Source organism: Cenococcum geophilum (genome assembly GCF_001692895.1).
Source record: "Cenococcum geophilum 1.58 unplaced genomic scaffold K441scaffold_3, whole genome shotgun sequence".
Taxonomy (NCBI): Eukaryota; Fungi; Ascomycota; class Dothideomycetes; order Gloniales; family Gloniaceae; genus Cenococcum; species Cenococcum geophilum.
This window is the reverse complement of record NW_027137561.1, coordinates 5,247,556-5,266,572: the sequence shown is the minus strand read 5'-3', so window position 1 is coordinate 5,266,572 and position 19,017 is coordinate 5,247,556. Positions and strand designations below refer to the sequence as shown.

At 42.1% G+C, this 19,017-nt stretch overlaps 3 protein-coding genes across 3 annotated transcripts; all 3 read right to left on the bottom strand.

The window, feature by feature from the left end:
- Positions 1-174: 174 nt before the first annotated feature.
- On the bottom strand, positions 175-2,427 carry K441DRAFT_652397 (uncharacterized protein). The gene is made up of 3 exons (XM_067647357.1): positions 1,254-2,427; positions 374-1,202; positions 175-310 (listed from the first exon to the last, which is right to left on the bottom strand). Exons 1-3 carry the CDS (start codon positions 2,351-2,353, stop codon positions 299-301), a joined length of 1,941 nt encoding a protein of 646 aa, XP_067509533.1. The 5' UTR covers positions 2,354-2,427; the 3' UTR covers positions 175-298.
- Positions 2,428-3,166: 739 nt separating this feature from the next.
- Positions 3,167-4,450, bottom strand: K441DRAFT_652395 (RmlC-like cupin). The gene is made up of 2 exons (XM_067647356.1): positions 3,888-4,450; positions 3,167-3,785 (listed from the first exon to the last, which is right to left on the bottom strand). Exons 1-2 carry the CDS (start codon positions 4,251-4,253, stop codon positions 3,450-3,452), a joined length of 702 nt encoding a protein of 233 aa, XP_067509532.1. The 5' UTR covers positions 4,254-4,450; the 3' UTR covers positions 3,167-3,449.
- A 414-nt stretch (positions 4,451-4,864) lies between these two features.
- Positions 4,865-7,417, bottom strand: K441DRAFT_684158 (ATP-dependent permease MDL2; the record flags this gene model as incomplete). Its single annotated transcript, XM_067651754.1, has 3 exons — positions 4,865-5,286; positions 5,345-5,471; positions 5,558-7,417. 3 exons carry the CDS (start codon positions 7,415-7,417, stop codon positions 4,865-4,867), a joined length of 2,409 nt encoding a protein of 802 aa, XP_067509531.1.
- Positions 7,418-19,017: the final 11,600 nt, after the last annotated feature.

The following is a 19,017-nucleotide window of genomic DNA, read 5'->3' as shown; positions in this document are numbered from 1 at the left end:
CAGATGGAGTAAGTACTCGTAAGAAAATTTAAGAATGAGAAAGCAAACGGAAAGGCGTGGAAAATAGCCCACATACTATATACCGGCTAAGTGTCCAGCGTGAGCGGATACATTCTAGGGAATTCACCTTGTCTAATGCAGTCAAGCAATCAAGCGCTGATTTTTGGTAAGAAGAAAAAAAAGCTATGTACTGTGAAAATATCTCTGCAATCCTCCATCTCCCGCACGGGCAGATACAATGATCATTAGACAGTGGCCCTGGCGGGAGTTCTCTCTTTCGTATAGAGCGTGGATCAAATCACCACGTTTCCTTGGTAACAATTAGTGAATGTTCGAAAAGCCCCGTGAATTGTCTGGATTTGGGCGGACCTACAGCAATATACTGTCCATCACCCCTCTTTCTCTCCCAGAACTCTCTGGCTTCCTTCTCACCAAGCCCTCCCTTCTCCATTGCCACATCCACAAGCGCCTGCTCAACGCCCTCACCCATTCCCAAGCTGCTGCCACATACGAAGACCCTGCCATCAAGAGCATTGATGACGAACCAAACAATATCCGCCTGCAGCCGCACTTCGTCTTGCACGTACTTGGCCTCGCCTTTGACACTTCGGTATTTGCGGCTCTGCACAACGCGCTTGATATCCTTTTCGTGGTCGCCTAGCTCGCCGCTATAGATTTCGTCAAGAAGGGAATCGCGGACGCCTTGGAGAAGCCAGATCTTGTTGGCGCAGTTGGCGTTCTTCAGACGGTTAAGGATGAAACCACGGAAGGGCGCCATGCCGACGCCTGCACCGATCAGTATCATGGGTCCCTCGCCGCCGAATTGACGGGAAAGCGGGTTGTCCATGAGGCCGCGGAACATGGGGATGCGGAGGTCGAGGATGGTACGTGGGTCAATACCGTCGTGCTCAGCTTGAATAAAGGCTTGGGCTGTGCGTTCTAGATAGCCGCTGCCGACGCCTGTGCGCTGGGCCTTGGGAGCATGCCAATCTGGTGTTTCATGAACGGTAACGGCCATTTCGATCAAACGCCGGTTGCCCGGAAGGCCGGGACGAGCACTGGAAATGTGAGGGTCGTTGGATAGGGAGTAGAAGCGCGGCATTAGTTGGCTGAGAACGGAGAGAAGGTCCGGGAGAGGTGGCTTAGATGAAGGAAAGGCGTGGAGTAACTGAGAGACTGTAATATGGGAGCTTGTACGGAGACTGCAGATGATGTTAGTACTTTTCTCTTGTAGAACTGGGAGTGGTGCTTACTCGCAGAAAGCAGCCTGTCCTTGGGTAGATGTAAGGTATAGGAGAATCTTCTTTTCATTCGGGGCTTCGGCATGTTCGGCCATTACGCGTAGGATTTGCTTCGTGGGGGGATGACTCTGCACATTCGCGCACCACGTTAGGAGCTCGCGACGTGTTGTAACCAGCTCTCTAGGTTTCTCTTCGCCCCAGATAGTAGGCCATCTTCCGTTTTGCGTCTTCAACAATACGGGTTTGTCGCGAACGAATTTAGGAATGCAGAGGATGTTGAATAGTTCATCGACGACTTCGTCTGCATTTGGAGGACAGATGCCAATTGCACCACCAACCTTGAAATCGACGCCTCCTTCGTCAGGATAATCGGTAACGTCGATATCGAAATGGAACGTTCGTTTCTCGGCGCCAGGCTTCGTCAATTCGCGTGCATGGTAGACGGGTGCTGAATACACGTTGTATGGAGGATGAGGTTGAACAAATTCTGGAGGCTGCTTGTGGACTTCTGAGACGTGTTTCTGCTCGGTCGATGGAATAGGCTCCAAAGATAGCGTGACTGGAGGTAAAGGAATGGTGTTGGTGAGCTCTGTATCGAGTCCAAGAGGTCCCAATCTTAAGTTTAGACTTCGAAAGGCCATATTGTCTGGAATTGCGACAGGCTCGAAATTGGGAGACTGAGTGCCCGGAGGGAGAGCGTTCAACAAAAAACACCCTCCTCCACAGCACTTTTCAACCAATCTTGTAGCAGTCTCGCCATCTCCGAGTATTCTTCGAATGTCCTCTGGACTTTCTGAGATGAGGGTGGTCGAGGCGCGTCGCGGTCTGCCATCTGCGAAGTTTACCAAGGCGACGGGTAAGCCTCCTAGTTTATCGACTAGTTCGTCTATTTGAGGCTCAGTAATGGGTGTTGAGGTGGCCTCTGAATCGCTCGAGTGTCCCGACCATGATATTGACTCACCCGAGGACCTCGGAGAGATGTGCTCGGGCTGGGTCGGGGTGAGCGTGTACTGAGGGATATCGCGAGGCTCGCCAGGTATAGGGTTATCGGGATGAGAGGTCGAAGATGATGGTATGCGATGCTGATGTTGATGTTGGGCAGTGGATGCCATGGCTGGAAATTTTGAGGACTTGGTTGAGAGTGTGGCCAAGCGGGGGGAGAAGACGGTCGCGAGGGAAAAAGGGCCTAGAAGTTTCGGACATGATTAGCAAGGAGTCACGTACTTAACATTGACTTCGCAGCATAGCTGGATAGTTGCAAAAGTTGTCTTTTGCGATGGATTTCCTCAGACCGCGGAATGCGGAGAAGAGCGACGACAGTTTTATTTATTATCAGATGGTGGGGGCTGGTCGTTTCCGACTCACTCTTTATCAGATCAAACGACAATTGTGGCTGTTTCGGTGGCAAACGTAAAGGAGAAACCACAACACGACGGAATTGCAAAGACGACACGGTGGATGGACAATTAGATAATTGAAGGTATAAGGATAGATTGTTAGAGGAGGAGTGGAGTATAACTGGGGATGATGTCGAGCTGTATCAAGGGCAGCGGTCGAACATCAGAAGAAAGTTGAGGATCTCAATCAGATCCCCATGAGATAAGGCTGCGGATGAAAGCATTGTTAATTCCTGACCAATTTATCCAGCAGTGACTGCCCAAGGCCGGAGCGGAAAGGGGTCCACTTATCCACAGTCTCCTAGCCGTCCCGATATATAACCCCGGTCCATTCCGTTTCGTTTCTGTTCCCGTGCCTAGCAACGTCAACGTTTTCCTTTCCCCTTGGCTGGGAAATCGGCCGAGTTTCAATGCGATTCAACACTCTACAAGTTGATCAGCATTGATCCACTCCCCAACCCCCGCTAAAATCATCATCAACTACGTCGGAATTTCGTGATTCAGCGCTCACATCATCCGGAAAAAGTACCTCATCACCCCAGTCACACATCCCACAATATTTCGAACGCGCTCACATGCAGGAAAAATCAGTATCATTTGAGTTGCACAACATCGCTAAGGCGAAAGGCGACTAGAAGTCGAAATACCACCATAATGCCTCTTAGCATCAAATACAATATTACTAATACAATATAGGAAATGCTGTATGGCGCTGGATCTATATGCATACACTTTCAGGTGCGTTCCTGGGGATTCGAGCTTATCCAGCGTGGATACCATTATTTCCTTATCGTAGAAAGTCCCATTCCACTCATTCGCCTTCATAAGGTCCTCCCGAAAGCTTCACCAATCCCATCTCTTCATTCTCCTTCTTACTCCTCCGCGACCACTCTGGTGCCTCGTCCTTTCCAGCATCCTCCAGCTCATCACCCTCTTGCTTCGTCTTATGCACAGTTCGCGGATCATGTTCGGCCGGCGAATAAACTGTAATGAGCTCCAAAGGCTTGTCTCCAATGTTGATAAATTGGTGCTGCGTCCCAGCCGGGACTACAACAACATCAGAAGCATTTACTTCCTGGTCCTTTCCAGCAACAGTAGCCTTGCCCTTGCCGGAAGTAAAGAGCAGGATCTGATCGACTGTGTGAACCTACACCGAACCGCCAATTAGAATCTTCACTAACAAATGTCACACCACAGTTGCTAAAGAACGTAATAGATTTGAGAACATGCTCGGAAAAATAGAACTAACCTCATCTCCAATCTCACCGCCAACTGGGACCTCCATGGCGACAAGCTGGCTGTACAGCCCCGTATGAAGCACCTTCCGGAACTTGCCAAACTCCCTAACCTCGCTCGTCAACCCCTTAAAGTGCACCATCTGATGCTTCGGCGGCTTATCCATCGCGTTGCCCACGTTCTGGAACTTTCTTGTTTGTGTTAAACTCGTTGGAGGAATACACTTCGTACACGAGATATCAACCCAGTTGGCGCGTTTGAACGGTGTAGAACGCTTCGGAGTGCGATAAGCAGCGAACTGAGCTGCTTTTAACATGGCAGAGTGGACGCAGTGCTCGTAAGAAGTATTAATGTTGCCATTGTCTGGGGACTTGGTCATGGCCGAATGATATTCTGGACCCGATATGTGACGTCACGATCTTGTAAGGTGGTTCGTTGCTACGACTTTTGCTGACTGATGCGGGGAGCCTGGAAACGCGCTGATTTTTGCTTACTATGCGTTTTTGATCAAGTGTCGGGCCGTAGCCTAGAAGCCGTGATTGATAAATAGCTAAAGGCTCTTTCAGACAACTGTGCGAGAAATTATGTAGAGACAAACGGATTGGTCAAGTATGTTATTTTCTAAGCGTTCATGCGTAGAGAGTAGAGAATGATAATACATTAGATGGTCCCTCTCTCTCGCCGGTATTTTCGCCCTGTTCGTGTGCTGCGGTATCGTACGAGCCAAGACTGATTGCAAAACACGAAGGAAAGAAAAACATCTGACAAGACACACCACCCCGATGCGGCTGTTGCCGCTGGGCCTCTAATGCCATGTCCGCTGCTAAAAAAAGCTGCCCAAAAGCCCGGACAGATGCAGATCCATTCCAGTAAACCGAAATAAATTCGTTGATAGTACACACTAAACCGACATAGCGCTCATCTCGTTTTAAAGAATGTAGCGCGCGATTGTACCAATGTTTTAGACCGCCTCAAGGCGCATCCTCGTTCTTATCGTCGTGGGCCTGTATTTGACGGAGTGGGTTCCATGACCCTTGAACCATCTTTCTCCACAGCTCTTTTCTCGGTATCCTGACCTTTATCCTCTTCAGGATTTTCACCATCTTCTTCCTCTAAATCGACTTCAATCTCCTCTTCTTCTGTTGGCTTTGGGAAGTCCGTCTGCCTATTTTCTGCCTCAACACCATTTAGCTGCCACTCCATGAGCTTGCTGAATGCCCCATCCGGATTAGAAGCAAGTTCTCGGTAGGTGCCTTCTTCAGCAACCTGCCCGTCTGGCCCAATGCAGATGATACGGTCGGAGCGTTTGATGGTGGACAAGCGGTGCGCGATGCTGATTGTCGTGTTCCTTTCACGGAGGAGAACCGAGAGCGCTTGGTTGACAAGTGTCTCAGATTCGGCATCCAAAGCACCTGTTTGGGAAGTCAGATAAGGGGTCCTATGAAATAGTATGGCAGGGATTGTACTCACTTGTGGCTTCGTCTAGAATCAAAATGTCCGGCTTCTTGATCAATGCCCGAGCAATTGCGATTCGCTGCTTCTGTCCTCCCGAAAGCTGCGTTCCTCGTGCGCCGACGTGTGTCTCGAGACCATCGGGCTACCGTAATTGTCAGCATTCATAACTTGATTTGTCAAGTAAAGTCGCTAAAATTTTGAGCAACTTCGCTTTGGGAAGAAACTTACGAAATCACTAATGAACAGGCAATTGGCCTTACGAGCAGCAGCAACGATTTCAGCACGTGTAGCGTGTGGCACACCATACGCAATATTCTCCGCAATAGTTCCAGAGAAGAGGACTGGCTCCTGACCAACAAAGCCGATCTTTCTCCGAAGCTGTTTTGCGTTCAACTTAGTAATGTCTCTCCCATCAATTAAAATGGTGCCACCTGTGGGACTGTAAAATCGGAGCAGTAAGCTTGCAACAGTTGACTTTCCGGCTCCGCTAGGTGCGACAATAGCGACGTTCGTCCCTTGCTGGATTGTGAAGTTGAGATCCCTGAATATCGTCACAGCTGGTCTCGTAGGGTAACTGAAAGAGACATTCTTGAACTCGATGGGACCTTGGGCAGACTTTACTGGCTCGCCAGCAGTGGGTGATATTGTCGGGTTGCGATCTTGAAGCTCAAAGAGACGGCTTGCAGCACCTACTCCCTTCATCATTTCTCCCCAGAATCCGGATAAACCAACCATGCTAGATCCAGCATAGGCGGTATACATAAGAAATGATGACAGCTCTCCGATTGTTATTGATCCGTTTTTGACCATGCTGCCGCCAACGTATAGAACAGCAATCACCGTGAGATTACCCATTAATCCTGTGCTCCCGTAGAAAGTAGCTGCAACGATAGCCTCTCGTTTCCCCAGTCGGAATATCCTCTTGACCTGACGGTTGTACCGCCCCACTTCTTGCATTTCTCCTGCAAAGGCTTGACTGGTCTTGACATTTCCTAATCGTTCTTCTGCGACTTTGGTCAAGGTTCCAAGATTCTTCTGGATCTTCCTGCTGATGGTCCGCAACATCCTACCCGAGATGAATGCAGCGACAGCGACGGGCGGGCCAACAAGAGCGAGAATACCAGTGAGTTTGAGACTCACCCAACCCATCATTGCGAATCCAGCAGCCCCACTAACAACGGAGCGAAGACCGTCCGACAGGTTTTGAGTGATACTTTTGCCCACAATGATAGTGTCAGATCCTAGACGTGATATTAAGTCTCCAACTCTGTTCGCATCGAAAAATTCCGCATTTTGAACAAATGTCTTTCTGTATAGCTGTGACCGAAGCCGTGCGACAATTCTTTCGCCTACAATTCTCAAAATGATGATTCGTCCGAAATTTGCCGCAGCGCCAGTCGCAAGGATGCCTCCCAAAGCTAAGTAAAATGTTGACATATCCAGGCCGAAGAGCATATCATTCGTCCCCTCTGGTTGAGTCGCAATGTCAAGGATCTTGCCAATGGAGAACGGAACCGACATCGATACACCAGAAGAGATTAATAGGAACAGAAATGCCCACCCTAGAGTCCCTAACTCTGGCCTGGCAATCTTAATCAATCTCCATATTTCCTTCATGCTTCCAGGATTTCCAGGCTGGGTTCCATCCTTGCTTAACTTCGCGCTCAGGTTCACTTGTGCCGCTGCAGATGCTTTCTCGGATTTTGCAAAGCCCTGATCTTCCTCATCATGCTCCTCCTTGTCGACTATTCCCTTTTCCTTTATTTCATCTTTGTATGACCGCGGGGCTTTCTTCTGTGTCGTAACCTGCCGCTGATCCTCTGCCAATATTCTCGATATGGAGAAAATCCTGCAAGGCGCAAGATGCTTTTGTTGGGCTAGAAAAGAAGGCGAGGTGGGCCGTATGACGGTGGAAGGTTGGAGAACTCGACTGTGGACGGCTGAAGGAGCTCTCGTTGAGGACTGCCGGGAAATGAAGAGAGACTGCGGAAAACTTAAAGGAATTGGCCGTGGGTGATTTATTTTTGAAAATAAAGCGCCATTTCCGGGGCTATTCCACGCTTTCGAGAGGATATGAGAGCCGCGCATGGCTCGGCGCGGAGGTGTAGTAATCGAACCCCAGGACACTTTCAGAAGGTTTTCCGCAGCTCAGAAGCAATTCTAGGAAGGCTGCGAATATGCTATGATGACACACATATTACGAACAGCGAATAATGGAGGACGCAGGATATGCGAACAAATTGAAGAGGGTTGTTGAAGCTCTGCGACTAACTAAAGTCTCGGCTTCGGAAATGACGACAAGGGACGGAGAATCGGCGTGAAAATGTGGACGATGTCTTATCTCATAAAGTGGATCGTTGGTGCACGGATGAACTGCTCCTTATCAACCAACGAAAATTTCCAAGGGTCGCAATTTTGGGGTAAGCGACCACTAGATTCTCAAATCACTGCCAAACCTTACCACCTTTCCATTGTGAGGGGATCTTGTAGACAGGGGGCTATAAGGACACGATTGGAACAAGATAGATTGGTGAGAGAGACGAATCCTTGAGGAGGTAAGGCCTCTGGGATCGTGGAGACTATATACTACGGGCACGTGCCTCCGGCACGTGACCGGCGACCATCCAAGGGGCGTCCGGGGGTTGTCCTAAGGGCAACCCAAGGTGTCCGCAATAATATCCCTTATATTGCCCCCCCCCTTCTTACAGTCGGCCCCTAATCGCCATTACCTTGCGGTAGGGAGATTATAAGGGCTTGTCCCGGAAGAGGTTCGGAGAGATATTAGAGAGGTATTAGTATGCCGCTATATATTATCTATCTATCTAACCCCTACTTTAAACTCCTGAAAAACCTTAATAAGGGAAAAACGTGACTAGAGAAAAGACGTAAGGATTGCTAGAAAACCTATTAAAAGTCTACTAGAAGTATACTAGTGACTACCTAGGCTAATATAGGGATTTTTATATAACTCTGCTTCTAAGCCTTTATGCCAGTCTATAATTAATTACAAGTATTATAGGCAATTTGGTGTTCTAATATAGTTCTATAGAACCTTTTAATATGGGATTTAATGTACAGAGCCTTAGCTTGCCGTTATTTTTAACTGCTAAGATATAGTCTATAATTCTTTCTTATAATCCTTTTCTTATAATCCTCTGCGTTACTAATATATTGCTCCTATATTTACCCTTAGGCTATTAGATATAGTTAAGGTATTAATTAGTTAGTTAAAGAGACTTATTTCTTAAGATTTAGTGCATGTGGTTTTAAATCTAGTAGTCCTATACTATATATTTGGCGTAGCTCTACTGCCTAGCAAATAGGGACATTTCGCGATAGTAATTATAGCTATTATGCGATTGTCAAGAACGTCTATAACGTTGTTCTTTAATACTATAGTATTGTTTTAGGTCTAATTTAACCTATATACGTCTTTAATTTAACGTCTTAATTGCCTTCCCCTAGCCGCGTAGTCAGTTTTTATAAGGAAGTAATAGTTAAATAACTTATACGCGTGTTTCCTTTCTTCTAAATAGCGCTATTATAACAGAGTTATATCGGCAAGGTTACGGCTATTTACTAAAAGGGTATTAGACGGTGAAGTATAAGGACACCTTTACTTATTAAGCAGCTCCTTTTCCTTAACACCTTACTTTCCCATTATTAACCTTCGTCCAATTTTAGACGTATCTTTGATATATTATTAAGATTTTCTTCTTTTCTATTAATAATTTAATATACCTCTTTGTTCTACTACTAACTACTCTTTTAAGTAGATTCCATAGCGTATTCTAGCCCTACCTTTATATATAGAACCCTAACCTCCGCTGACTCGCAACTGGTGCTAGTCCTACCTAAATAATTTTACCTATACGTCTTTAAAAGACCAGAAATCTAATAATAGGATTCTGGAGGCTTGTAATAAGACGCACTGCGTTAGATCCAATACCTTTAGTCCTTATAATCGATGCATACATACTAAGAGCGGTAGTTGCGTTAAGGTAAGCTTTTCTATTCTTAATAGATTTCCATTGCTAACTTTAAGCTTTAATAGCCTGGGCCTAAGTGGCGACGTTCCTTTAATGTCCTTAACTACTATATCGCCCGGGCTCTCTCTTATTCTAGCGTAAATGCTAAATAACTTAGCCGAATTTGAGACTATGCTACGGCTATTTATACTGCCCATAATTCCTAGTAAGCTAGCTAGTAACGCCTAATGCAAGAGTAAGGTTGGTATATTAAGGATAGGGTAAGAGATAGGGGTAATAAGAAGAAGGTTGCTGTCTACTATAGGAAGGAGTTTATATATACGCGTTAAGTTTCGAAAGAGCATAATATAATGCGTTATTAGGTAGGTTACCCTTCGGATACCTACCGGATAGGTAACTAATAGTTGCCGTAGTAAGGTCTTAGTAGTTCTGGACTGTGCCAGCTAGCTAATATCTCTGTTTATTCTGGGCTTAAGTATATCTTTATTAACTATAAGCTTACACTATAAGAGCTTTGTTGGTATTGGTTTGGACCTAATATTAGTATTAAGCATTTAAGAGTCTCTACTCCAGCTACACCTTATTATTTTGCCCCTATTTTTATACTTACTTATACGCCTACTAAGGCATCTAGATCCTATTCTTGTTAGCTATTACTTAGTGGCCTAATAAATACTAATCCTACTCCTAATAATAAGGCGTAGTAGCTTTTTAGATTGGGCATTTATGGTTTGGACTTTTAGGATTTGTTCTTATATATAGTAGCAATTAAGGACCTTAATTAGGTGCTTAGGAAGGCCTTATAAGGCTTTTAAAAAGGGCTTAGAAGCCCTAGAAACAATATTCCTAGTATAGATTAATAAATAGGAATGCAATTCTAGCAAAATGCCCTATTAACTCTATGCTATGTACGTGAAAAGGCTAAGGACCCGTCCTGCCTTGGGCCGTAGCCCTATCCCTATGGTTTCCGGAGCCTATCCGTTCCATATCCGATTTAACCTATTTACTCTTTTTATAAGCTTTCTTTATAGGTCGCAATAACACCATAGTATTAGAGCGCTTTCTGCGATTTATAGATTGTGGACCTTAGTCCTAATATTCTTTTAAAATATCTTCGTAATAATCGAGGTAATCCTCTGGTTCCTATGTAGAGTCCTTAGCGGGCTAGCCTAGCCATTTGACTTTAAATTAAAGCTTGTTCTTGATAGACTTATAGCATAATATAGCTTTAACCTTGTACCGCTCGCCTACTACTTTAGGGTGTTTAATTGGACCTAGACGGAAGTTCTTTTCTAGTGGTGGTCTATGCTATAGCTCTAGTAGGTTTATGTAAAATACTAGATATATATAGGCCATAAATAGGGGTAGCTAGAGACGATAGGCTAGCTTACTAATTCGTTCCTTAACTTAGAAGGGACCTAGATATCTTATATTAAGCTTCTTTAATAGTTAACGGGTTTTAATATTTATTAAATATAATAGAACCTTATTGCCTACTCTAAAATGCTTATCCTAGTGCTTATAGTTGTACTAAAGTCTCTGCTGCTTTTAGGCATCTTATAGGCTCTGCTTTGCATACTTTTATTACTCCTCCTATTCCTAGAGGTATCCTTATACTCTCCGGTGGATATCCTTAAACTTCTTGGTAGGATCCCATAACTAATTATGCGGCCTTAGCCAGTGATTATCGGGTATACTATTAAACCCAAATAGTCGGACGCCATAGGTAATCTAGATTAGTGCATACTTATGCGATATATATTGCTTTAAATTATAAGCGTACTCCGTATATAGAAGTAGCTCGCACTAGTTATCTTGCTAGTAGTTTAAATATATTTATAGGTAAGACTCTAGTTCCTAGTTCTGGCGTTTCGTTTGCCCATCCGTCTATAGGTAGAAAGCTATACTATAATAATAGTCTATCTTTAAATGGAAGCATAGATCCGACTAGTACTGGCTTATAAAGACGCTGCCCCTATTAGTAATAATAGAGTGCGGCTAATCTACTTTAAGAAAGCATTTCTCCTTAATTAGGTTGGCGAGCTCTTATACGTTAATTATCTTATTAATAGGAAGGTATTGGACGTACTTTAAAAACCTATTAATAAGTACGAGGACCAAATCATATGTTCGTCCTTAGCTATCTTTAGATGGCGGGAGATCCGTAATAAAGTCTATAGCGTAATATCGCTATAGCTTACTAGCGGGGGGAACTGATTTAAGTAGACCCTATAGCTTATACCTACAGATCTTGTATACTTAACACTTTTTATAATAGCTGATGTACTCCTTTGCTTCCTAATTAAGCCTTAGCTAATAGTATTTGCGTTAAAGTAATTCCACTGTCTTTACTTAACCATAGTGGCCGCCTAGAGGATTATTGTAATTCTTTATAAGAATCTTCCGTCGTAGATTTGCTTCTTGTGGCACCTAAACCTTACCACCTTTACGTAGTAGGCCCATTGGGTCTAGTTCCTAATGGTAACGCCTAGCAGCTTCCTTTCTGTTACGTTTCCGGTCTACTTCTATATTAAGAATGGTATAGGAAGCGTCCCTCTATTACACCTTATAGATAAGATCCATTAACCCTTTAGATGGTTCCTAGGTGAAAGCTATTTTATTCTATACTGCTCTAAGTATAAGACTAGATAGTACTATAAATCTTACAACTCTTTAATACACGTACGTTAGGAAGGCTGCTATAAGGTTAAAGTCCTTTAGTTATTACAGGGCTCCGAGTTCTAATTGCTCTATAGCTTCGCTATTTGTTTAAGGGGATAGCTTAGCAATTAGAGATGGTATATTATTAGGTTCTGAGAATGTATTAGGGACGTCCTGTCTAGGTATATTTAGACCCTTATTGGTAACGGACCGGGTACCAGCTAGAATGTTAGTAAAAACCGATGGGGCTTATACTGCCTAAAACTCGGTGTATAAAGCTATAGGTACTTAAGTATTTTACACCCGGAGCTTGTTCTATAATATAGGGAGTAAAATATCTATTATCTGTTTTCCTTCTCCCGTTTTAAAGCCTTTAGTATAGTCTAGCCGTTATAACGGTCTATTAGTAGGGTTGTTTTCCCCTAGCTTATATTTAATTTTAAAATTAAATCGCGTAAGCTCCTCTGCCTATCTAGCTTATTAAGGTATAAGCTCCTTTATAGTTATAAAGTAGCATAAATTATAGTGATCTGAGAGTATACGAGTGGTATAGCTCGCGTGCTTAAGGTAGTGTCGCCACTATTTAAAGTAGTTAACTATAGCTAGTAGTTCCTTGTCGTAGGTATAATACCTAACTTTAGGTCCCTAGAATTTTCTATTATAAAATATTACTAGTCTCTAATAGAGCTGGGTAGCGTTTAGATGCCTATTGGGTTATAATAGGATACTAGTAAGGGCAAAATTTGATATATTAGTAATTATTATTAATGGCTAATCTGGGTTAAAATGCCGCAGTAATAGAGCTTTTATAAACTTTATATAAAGTTCCTAAAAGGCCTCCTAAACCTTTCTAGGCCATAACTATAGCTTATACCATTTAGTTAATCCCTTCTTAGTTTTCTTCCTTGCTGCCTTTAAGCTTTTTACTCCTTAGGTCGGGTCTTAGGAAGCTTCCGTAATATAGTTGAATAGGTATTAGGCGACGTCTAAGTAGTTATAGATAAAGCGCCTATAGAAATTGGCAAAGCCTAGGAACACTTAAATATCCTAGTAGCTCTCTAGCTCTGGCTACTCCTAGATTATCTGCACCTATACTAGGTCCATAACTATACCTATAGGCATTATAATATAACCTAGGAACTTAACCTGCTTAGTATTAAAGATATACTTTAACGCCTTGGTATAGAGGCCTTAATTATCTAAACGTTCTAGCACTTCGCGGATATATTATTTATGTTAATCCTCGTCTTCCAAGTAGATTAAGATGTTATCTAAATAGACGACGTATATGCGGTCGACTAGTCCCCCTAAGGCTCTGTAAATGTATAATTGGAATATTGTAGGCGTATTGGCTAGCCCGAAAGGCATTACTAGATACTTAAAGTGGCCGTATTAGGTCTTAAAAGCGGTCTTCTACTTATCCCCTTCTTTAATACAGAGCCTATGGTAGGCGTCTTATAGATTTAGCTTTATGAAGATCTTCGCCTTAGATAGTTAATCTAGCATTTTACTAACCAGTAGTAGTGGGTAATGGTTCTTAATTGTAATCTTATTAAGACCGCGATAGTCTATATATAGCCTTATAGTTCTATTTAGTTTTGGGATAAAGAGGATCGGTGCGCCTAACGGCGACTTACTGGGCTGAATCTACCCCTTTTCTAGTAACCTATTAAGGTACTCCTATAGGATCTTAAGCTCTTTACGCAAGAGGTTATAGATAGGAAGGTTTAGCGGTTATTTACTTTCTTCTAGATTAATTATATAATTATACTCCGAGTTTTACGGTAGGACTTTTGCTCTCCTACCTAAAAATACCCTTAGTAAGTCCCTTAGGCCTACTAGGATATTTAATAAATCGGGGTTGCGTTTGTCCTCTGTATTATCATTAGGTAGGTCCTAAAGCTCCCTTAGGATACTTATAGGCAGCGTCGTGCGCTATAGTAGTTGCTTATATATAGTTACCACCGTATATTAAACTATTTTATACAGTAGCTAGTAGAGGGTAGGGAACTCCTTAACGTAGCGTTTAAGGTGCTGTAGTATGCTCTCTATATATTGCTTAAGCTAGAGTAATCTATGGCGGTTAAAGTATCTCGTAAGATTCTTAAGATCGCCGCCTCCCTATAATATCTCTACGACCTATCCGGTAGTTCCCTATAGGGTCTCCATTATAAAGGGGTTATTACCTATACTAGGCTTTATACCTATCTTGCTACTAAATAGGGGTTAAATCCGATACTTCTTTAGGTATAGAGCATATACTATTTTACCTAAAGCTATATTCTCTAGAATGTCCTTTAGGCTTATTAGTAATATACGCCCTTCTAAATCTTTATTGTTTTACTATTTAAAGGCTCTAGTTTTAAAACGTATCTTAGGATCTGCTTCTGCTAGCTAAGGGTATCTAAGGATAAGGTCGTAACCTATAAAGTTAGCTGCCTAGAAGGGTTGCGGGCCGACTACCTTAGTGCAGTTGTGTATATTAGCTACTAATACTGTAAGCTTATAGGCACTATATAGTTTAATCTAATGCTTATTTAGGAAGCCTATAATAGGTTTTCACCACCTTTATAATGGGATAAGTTTGTGCTCTTTTACCAAATTATATTATATAAGATTAATTTCGGCGCCGCTATTATATAGTGCTTAGAACTATTATACCTTACCTATAGGGAGTATTATTTCTAGCTTAACAGCAATACGGAGAGTCTCTTCTTCTATATTTTGCCCTAGTTATAGCTGGGAAAGGTCCGTAACTAGGGCTTTTCTTTTTTTAGATTATTAGTGCGGTTATTACCCTGCTTATTTTTCTAATAGGATTTACCTCTAGAGTTTTCTCTTAACTTTTTAGAGTGTTTCTGTAAAGGTGCCAGATAGGTATTAGGTTAGCCCTAGGAGTCTTTCCCGTTATTTAAGGTTTCTAACTTTAACCCTTTTAAAGTTCTCTTTAAGAACGGCTTTTTTAAAGGTTAGGTCTGCCCTGCGTTACTACTAGAATACCCGCGCTTCTAGTGACCCCCTAGCTTCCTACTAGAAGAGGTCTAATTCCTTACTATATTCTCGGCGTTTAGAACCGCTTGTTTAAAATCTATATATGCGGTAATCCGCGATAGGGCTTCTACGCGCTTTATTTTGTTACGAATTGCTAGCTTAATTCTAGCCTAGATAAATCTAATCTTCTTCTTCTTATGGACGCTGCCGTCCTTATTTTTAAAGGGCTTTAGATCTATCTATTAAGCATGAGTTTCTATAAAGTTTATAAACTAGCGGAAGTCTTAACGGTCCAGCTGCGTACTATTCTAGAATTGTTTTGCATTATTATATTATATAATATACAGATCTTAGGTCCAACCCTTTAGGAAGGTCTATAGCTATAGCTATGTTATAATTTGCTCTTTATTAAGTTAATTAAGCGCGATCTAGTTTAGCGATTGGTCTTTAATCTTGCTAATAATCTAGTGTATATGCTCTTTAGTATTATTTTATATCATTAGCATCTTAAAGAAGTTATTTACCTTACAAACCCAATCGTCTAGCTATTGGGCGTTGGGTCTATAACGAAGTTCTAGACTATTAAAGGCCTTAGCCAGTCGGTTTATATCCTTTTTCTATTCATTATATAGGTGCCTCTCTAAGTCTTCTATACCTCCTTAGGTAGGTACTAGGTAGCCCCTAGGAAGCCCTTAGCCTTAACTAGGTTATAAAAGAATTTATCTAGCTTAAATTAGACCCTACTAAATCTAAATTTGCCCTTAAAGGGTTCTGATATATTTATTAATAGCTTCCTCCCGTATAGCTTCCGAGAGCCTTACAATAGCTTCCCGATATCTATCTTAAAGGAGATTGGTATAGGGCTCTTAACCTTCCGAACTTAGGCCTGGGGAGGCTCCTGCTATAGAGGTAGTGTTAGTACTAGTAGCTAGTATAGGCTTCCCAACGGGGCTTGGGTCTTAAGTTAGTAATTGGTTTAGATTACCTAAAGGGGTAGACCTACTTAGCTTGTAAGCAGTCTATATACCGCCACTATACTAATTATAGGCCAGCGGTCTTCTGGGAGGGTTCTGGTTAGTTCCCTAGTTAAATATATTAGTGTATTCCTCTGGCATTTCTGGCTTAGGGGAAGATCTTAGAGTTACCTCTAGCGCTTAATCTTCTAATTGGCCTAGGTAGGGCTAGAGGGGTTCTGGCTGCTTTTTAGTAGTATTGTGACCGTTATAGAGGGTGTCTATATTTTCCTTAGCGTTGCCGGTAACTGTAGGTATACGAGAGTCTTCGAGCTCCTAGAGCATCTAGGTATTAGGGCTCGTTCGGCCGTCTTACCTAGAGGGTTATATTATCGTAATCTCTCGCTATTAGAGGGACCTTTCTGCCTTTACGCAACGGCTTTCTATAAGGTATCCATGGAGTTTCTATTTAGGTCGTTGCGAGATTTTAAGGGAGGATAGTGGTTATAAACAAATAATATAAACAAACAATCTAGTCCTTAAAGCCGACTGCCCTTCTAAAAAAGAGTAGGAAGGATTTAAATGTGAGGGGATCTTGTAGATAGGGGGCTATAAAGACACGATTGGAATAAGATAGATTAGTGAGAGAGACGAATCCTTAAGGAGGTAAGGCCTCTGGGATTGTGGAGACTATATACTACGGGTATGTGCCTCTAGTATGTGACTGGTGACTATCTAAGGGGCGTCCGGGGGTTGTCCTGAGGGCAACCTAAGGTGTCCGCAATAATATCCCTTATATCCATCGTCTAATCACTTTAAAAATAATACGAGGTATAAGCTCTCCATTTTCCCCTTCTACTCTATATTGTGACTATATCGTAGCTATATTATATAAAAAGTTGGATATAGAAAATCGGTGGTAAAATTACGAAGACATGTTTTAAAATCTATCTTATCCCTTAATAATAGGTCTATAGGGCCATAATATATATATAGAGGATAATAATTACCCGTGCTGCTGTCGCGATCTACTTACCTTGTTACCGAGGTAAGTGCCGGCCAGCTTAACGAGTAGGGCCTACCTTAACGTCAGATTTGCCAAGACACCCAAATACTATCAATATTCTTATTATATATTATTAACGCCATAACTACTAAGTATATTCGCGTCGAAAATAAGATCTAGGAGGCTCTTAAAGAATTTTAAGAGTCTACTAAGCCCAAAGTTGCAGAGGCTGCGCGTCGACACGGTGTTCCTAAATCACGCCTCCGCGCTTAGTAGAAAGGACGTTAATTGCGTTATAAAAGGCCTGTAGTAGGTAGAAGGCTTACTAATGATTACGACCTTGCTCTTTATAGCTATATTAATCACTTAGATTCCTTATATACCGCCACTTGACTACTAATAATATATTCTACAGAAAATTAGATCTTAAATTAAGCTAACAAAAATCTAGATTAGCTACTACCTCCTATTAGCTCTTACTTTGTTAAACGCTAGCTTAGCTGCTACCTAGAGTACTATAAGCGTAGGTAGAAGACAATGGAGCTTAAGTGTATAGCGGTATACGAGCTAAAGGATATTAAGGCGTAGTTTTATTAATACCGCGACGTTATAATTAAGTATATAGTTATGCCTATAGATATATATAACTTTAATAAGTTAGGATTCCGCGTTAGTATTAGTAAGGACTAGTAGATTATTATAAGGGAGCCGTATTAAAAAGCTTATATCTCTATAGATACGAATTATAAGCTAGCTACTATAATAGAAACAATATACTCAAAAAAAGGAGCTCTTGCTGCACCTGGCCTAAAAAAACCAAAACCAACCAAAAGAACCCTAAAAAACACCTAGAGAATCCCCCTGAGATGCATGCATCGTAGGGGAGGCACATGTCGAACGACGGTGGCTCGCACTCGCGCGTGACCGCTAGAACTACGCCTAGCAATGGCCCTTTATAACAAAGACGGGTGAATACCACACTATAAAGCGGAAATACCTTTATTAAGAAGGCATTTAACAAAATATAAAGCCTATTAGATATGTCTAGTATTTAGAATTGTAGGGGAGTAACCGTTAGCTATAATAAACTAATATAGCTAGCAGAATGGCTCCGCTAGTCTAGTAAATCTTAGGCGCCTTTCCAGTAAACCCTTAATTAAATCCTCTAACGGCTAAGCAAAATTAAAAATAAGTATAACCCCCCCTTACTAGCGAACCGCACCTGGGCTACTATAGCTACGCTTTTACAGCATAGGGAACCTACCCCCCTTAAGTTAATAACCGGGTATATAATTATAATATAACTAAATACAGAATAAGTAGATAGGCTTAAGGGATAATTAGAAATAGAAGTCCTTATAGAGATACGCAAAGAGGTTTATAACGCTGTTATAGTCCAACACCTTAAAAGCGGAGATATTAGAGTCACCCTAAAGGACTAATAGGCAAAGGAACAAGCCGTAAGGGTAGGGGATAGGCTAGGAGAACGTATTAGCATAAAAGTACTCCGTAAGGATTACCTAGTTAAAGTCCTAGCGGTTCCTATAAGCCTTAGGGTAAAAAAGGGACGCTAGGCGGATAACATAGCAATTATATAGGAGATAGTAAGATAAATGGAACGCCTTATACTAGGACTCGAAATCACCTAAATTTAATAGCTTTAATAGGAAAATGCAAACTAAGTATATAATAAGAATAATAAGAGGATATAAGGGTCGCTAGAGACTTGCTAGGGAGACGCTAGACGAACGCATAGCTCCCTTATCGTTAGCATATATACACTAGGAATGCAAAAACTCCTTATCTAAAAAGGAATAATTATAAATGGCCTTATATATAATATAAGGCTCTATAACTACAGACTACGCCTAGAATAATACTATTGCTATATATAATGGGGATATACCTAATCTATATACGCAGCATAGGTATACTGCGGCCACTGTATAGGCCCCTATGATATAAGATATTGCTTAAATTAAGACTAAATAAAATGTATAAACTGCCACCAAAGTATATATAAGGCGTAGGAGAGAGAAGACTGCATTAAATACAGGAGATAGAAGGTAAGGGCTTAATAGCTACGGG

Coding starts and splice junctions, on each gene's coding strand:
- K441DRAFT_652397 (XM_067647357.1), bottom strand. CDS start 2,353: ATGGCATCCACTGCCCAACATCAACATCAGCATCGCATACCATCATCT. Junction 1,203..1,253: donor GGACAGGCTGCTTTCTGCGA/GTAAGCACCACT, acceptor CATCATCTGCAG/TCTCCGTACAAGCTCCCATA.
- K441DRAFT_652395 (XM_067647356.1), bottom strand. CDS start 4,253: ATGACCAAGTCCCCAGACAATGGCAACATTAATACTTCTTACGAGCAC. Junction 3,786..3,887: donor GCGGTGAGATTGGAGATGAG/GTTAGTTCTATT, acceptor GGTTCGGTGTAG/GTTCACACAGTCGATCAGAT.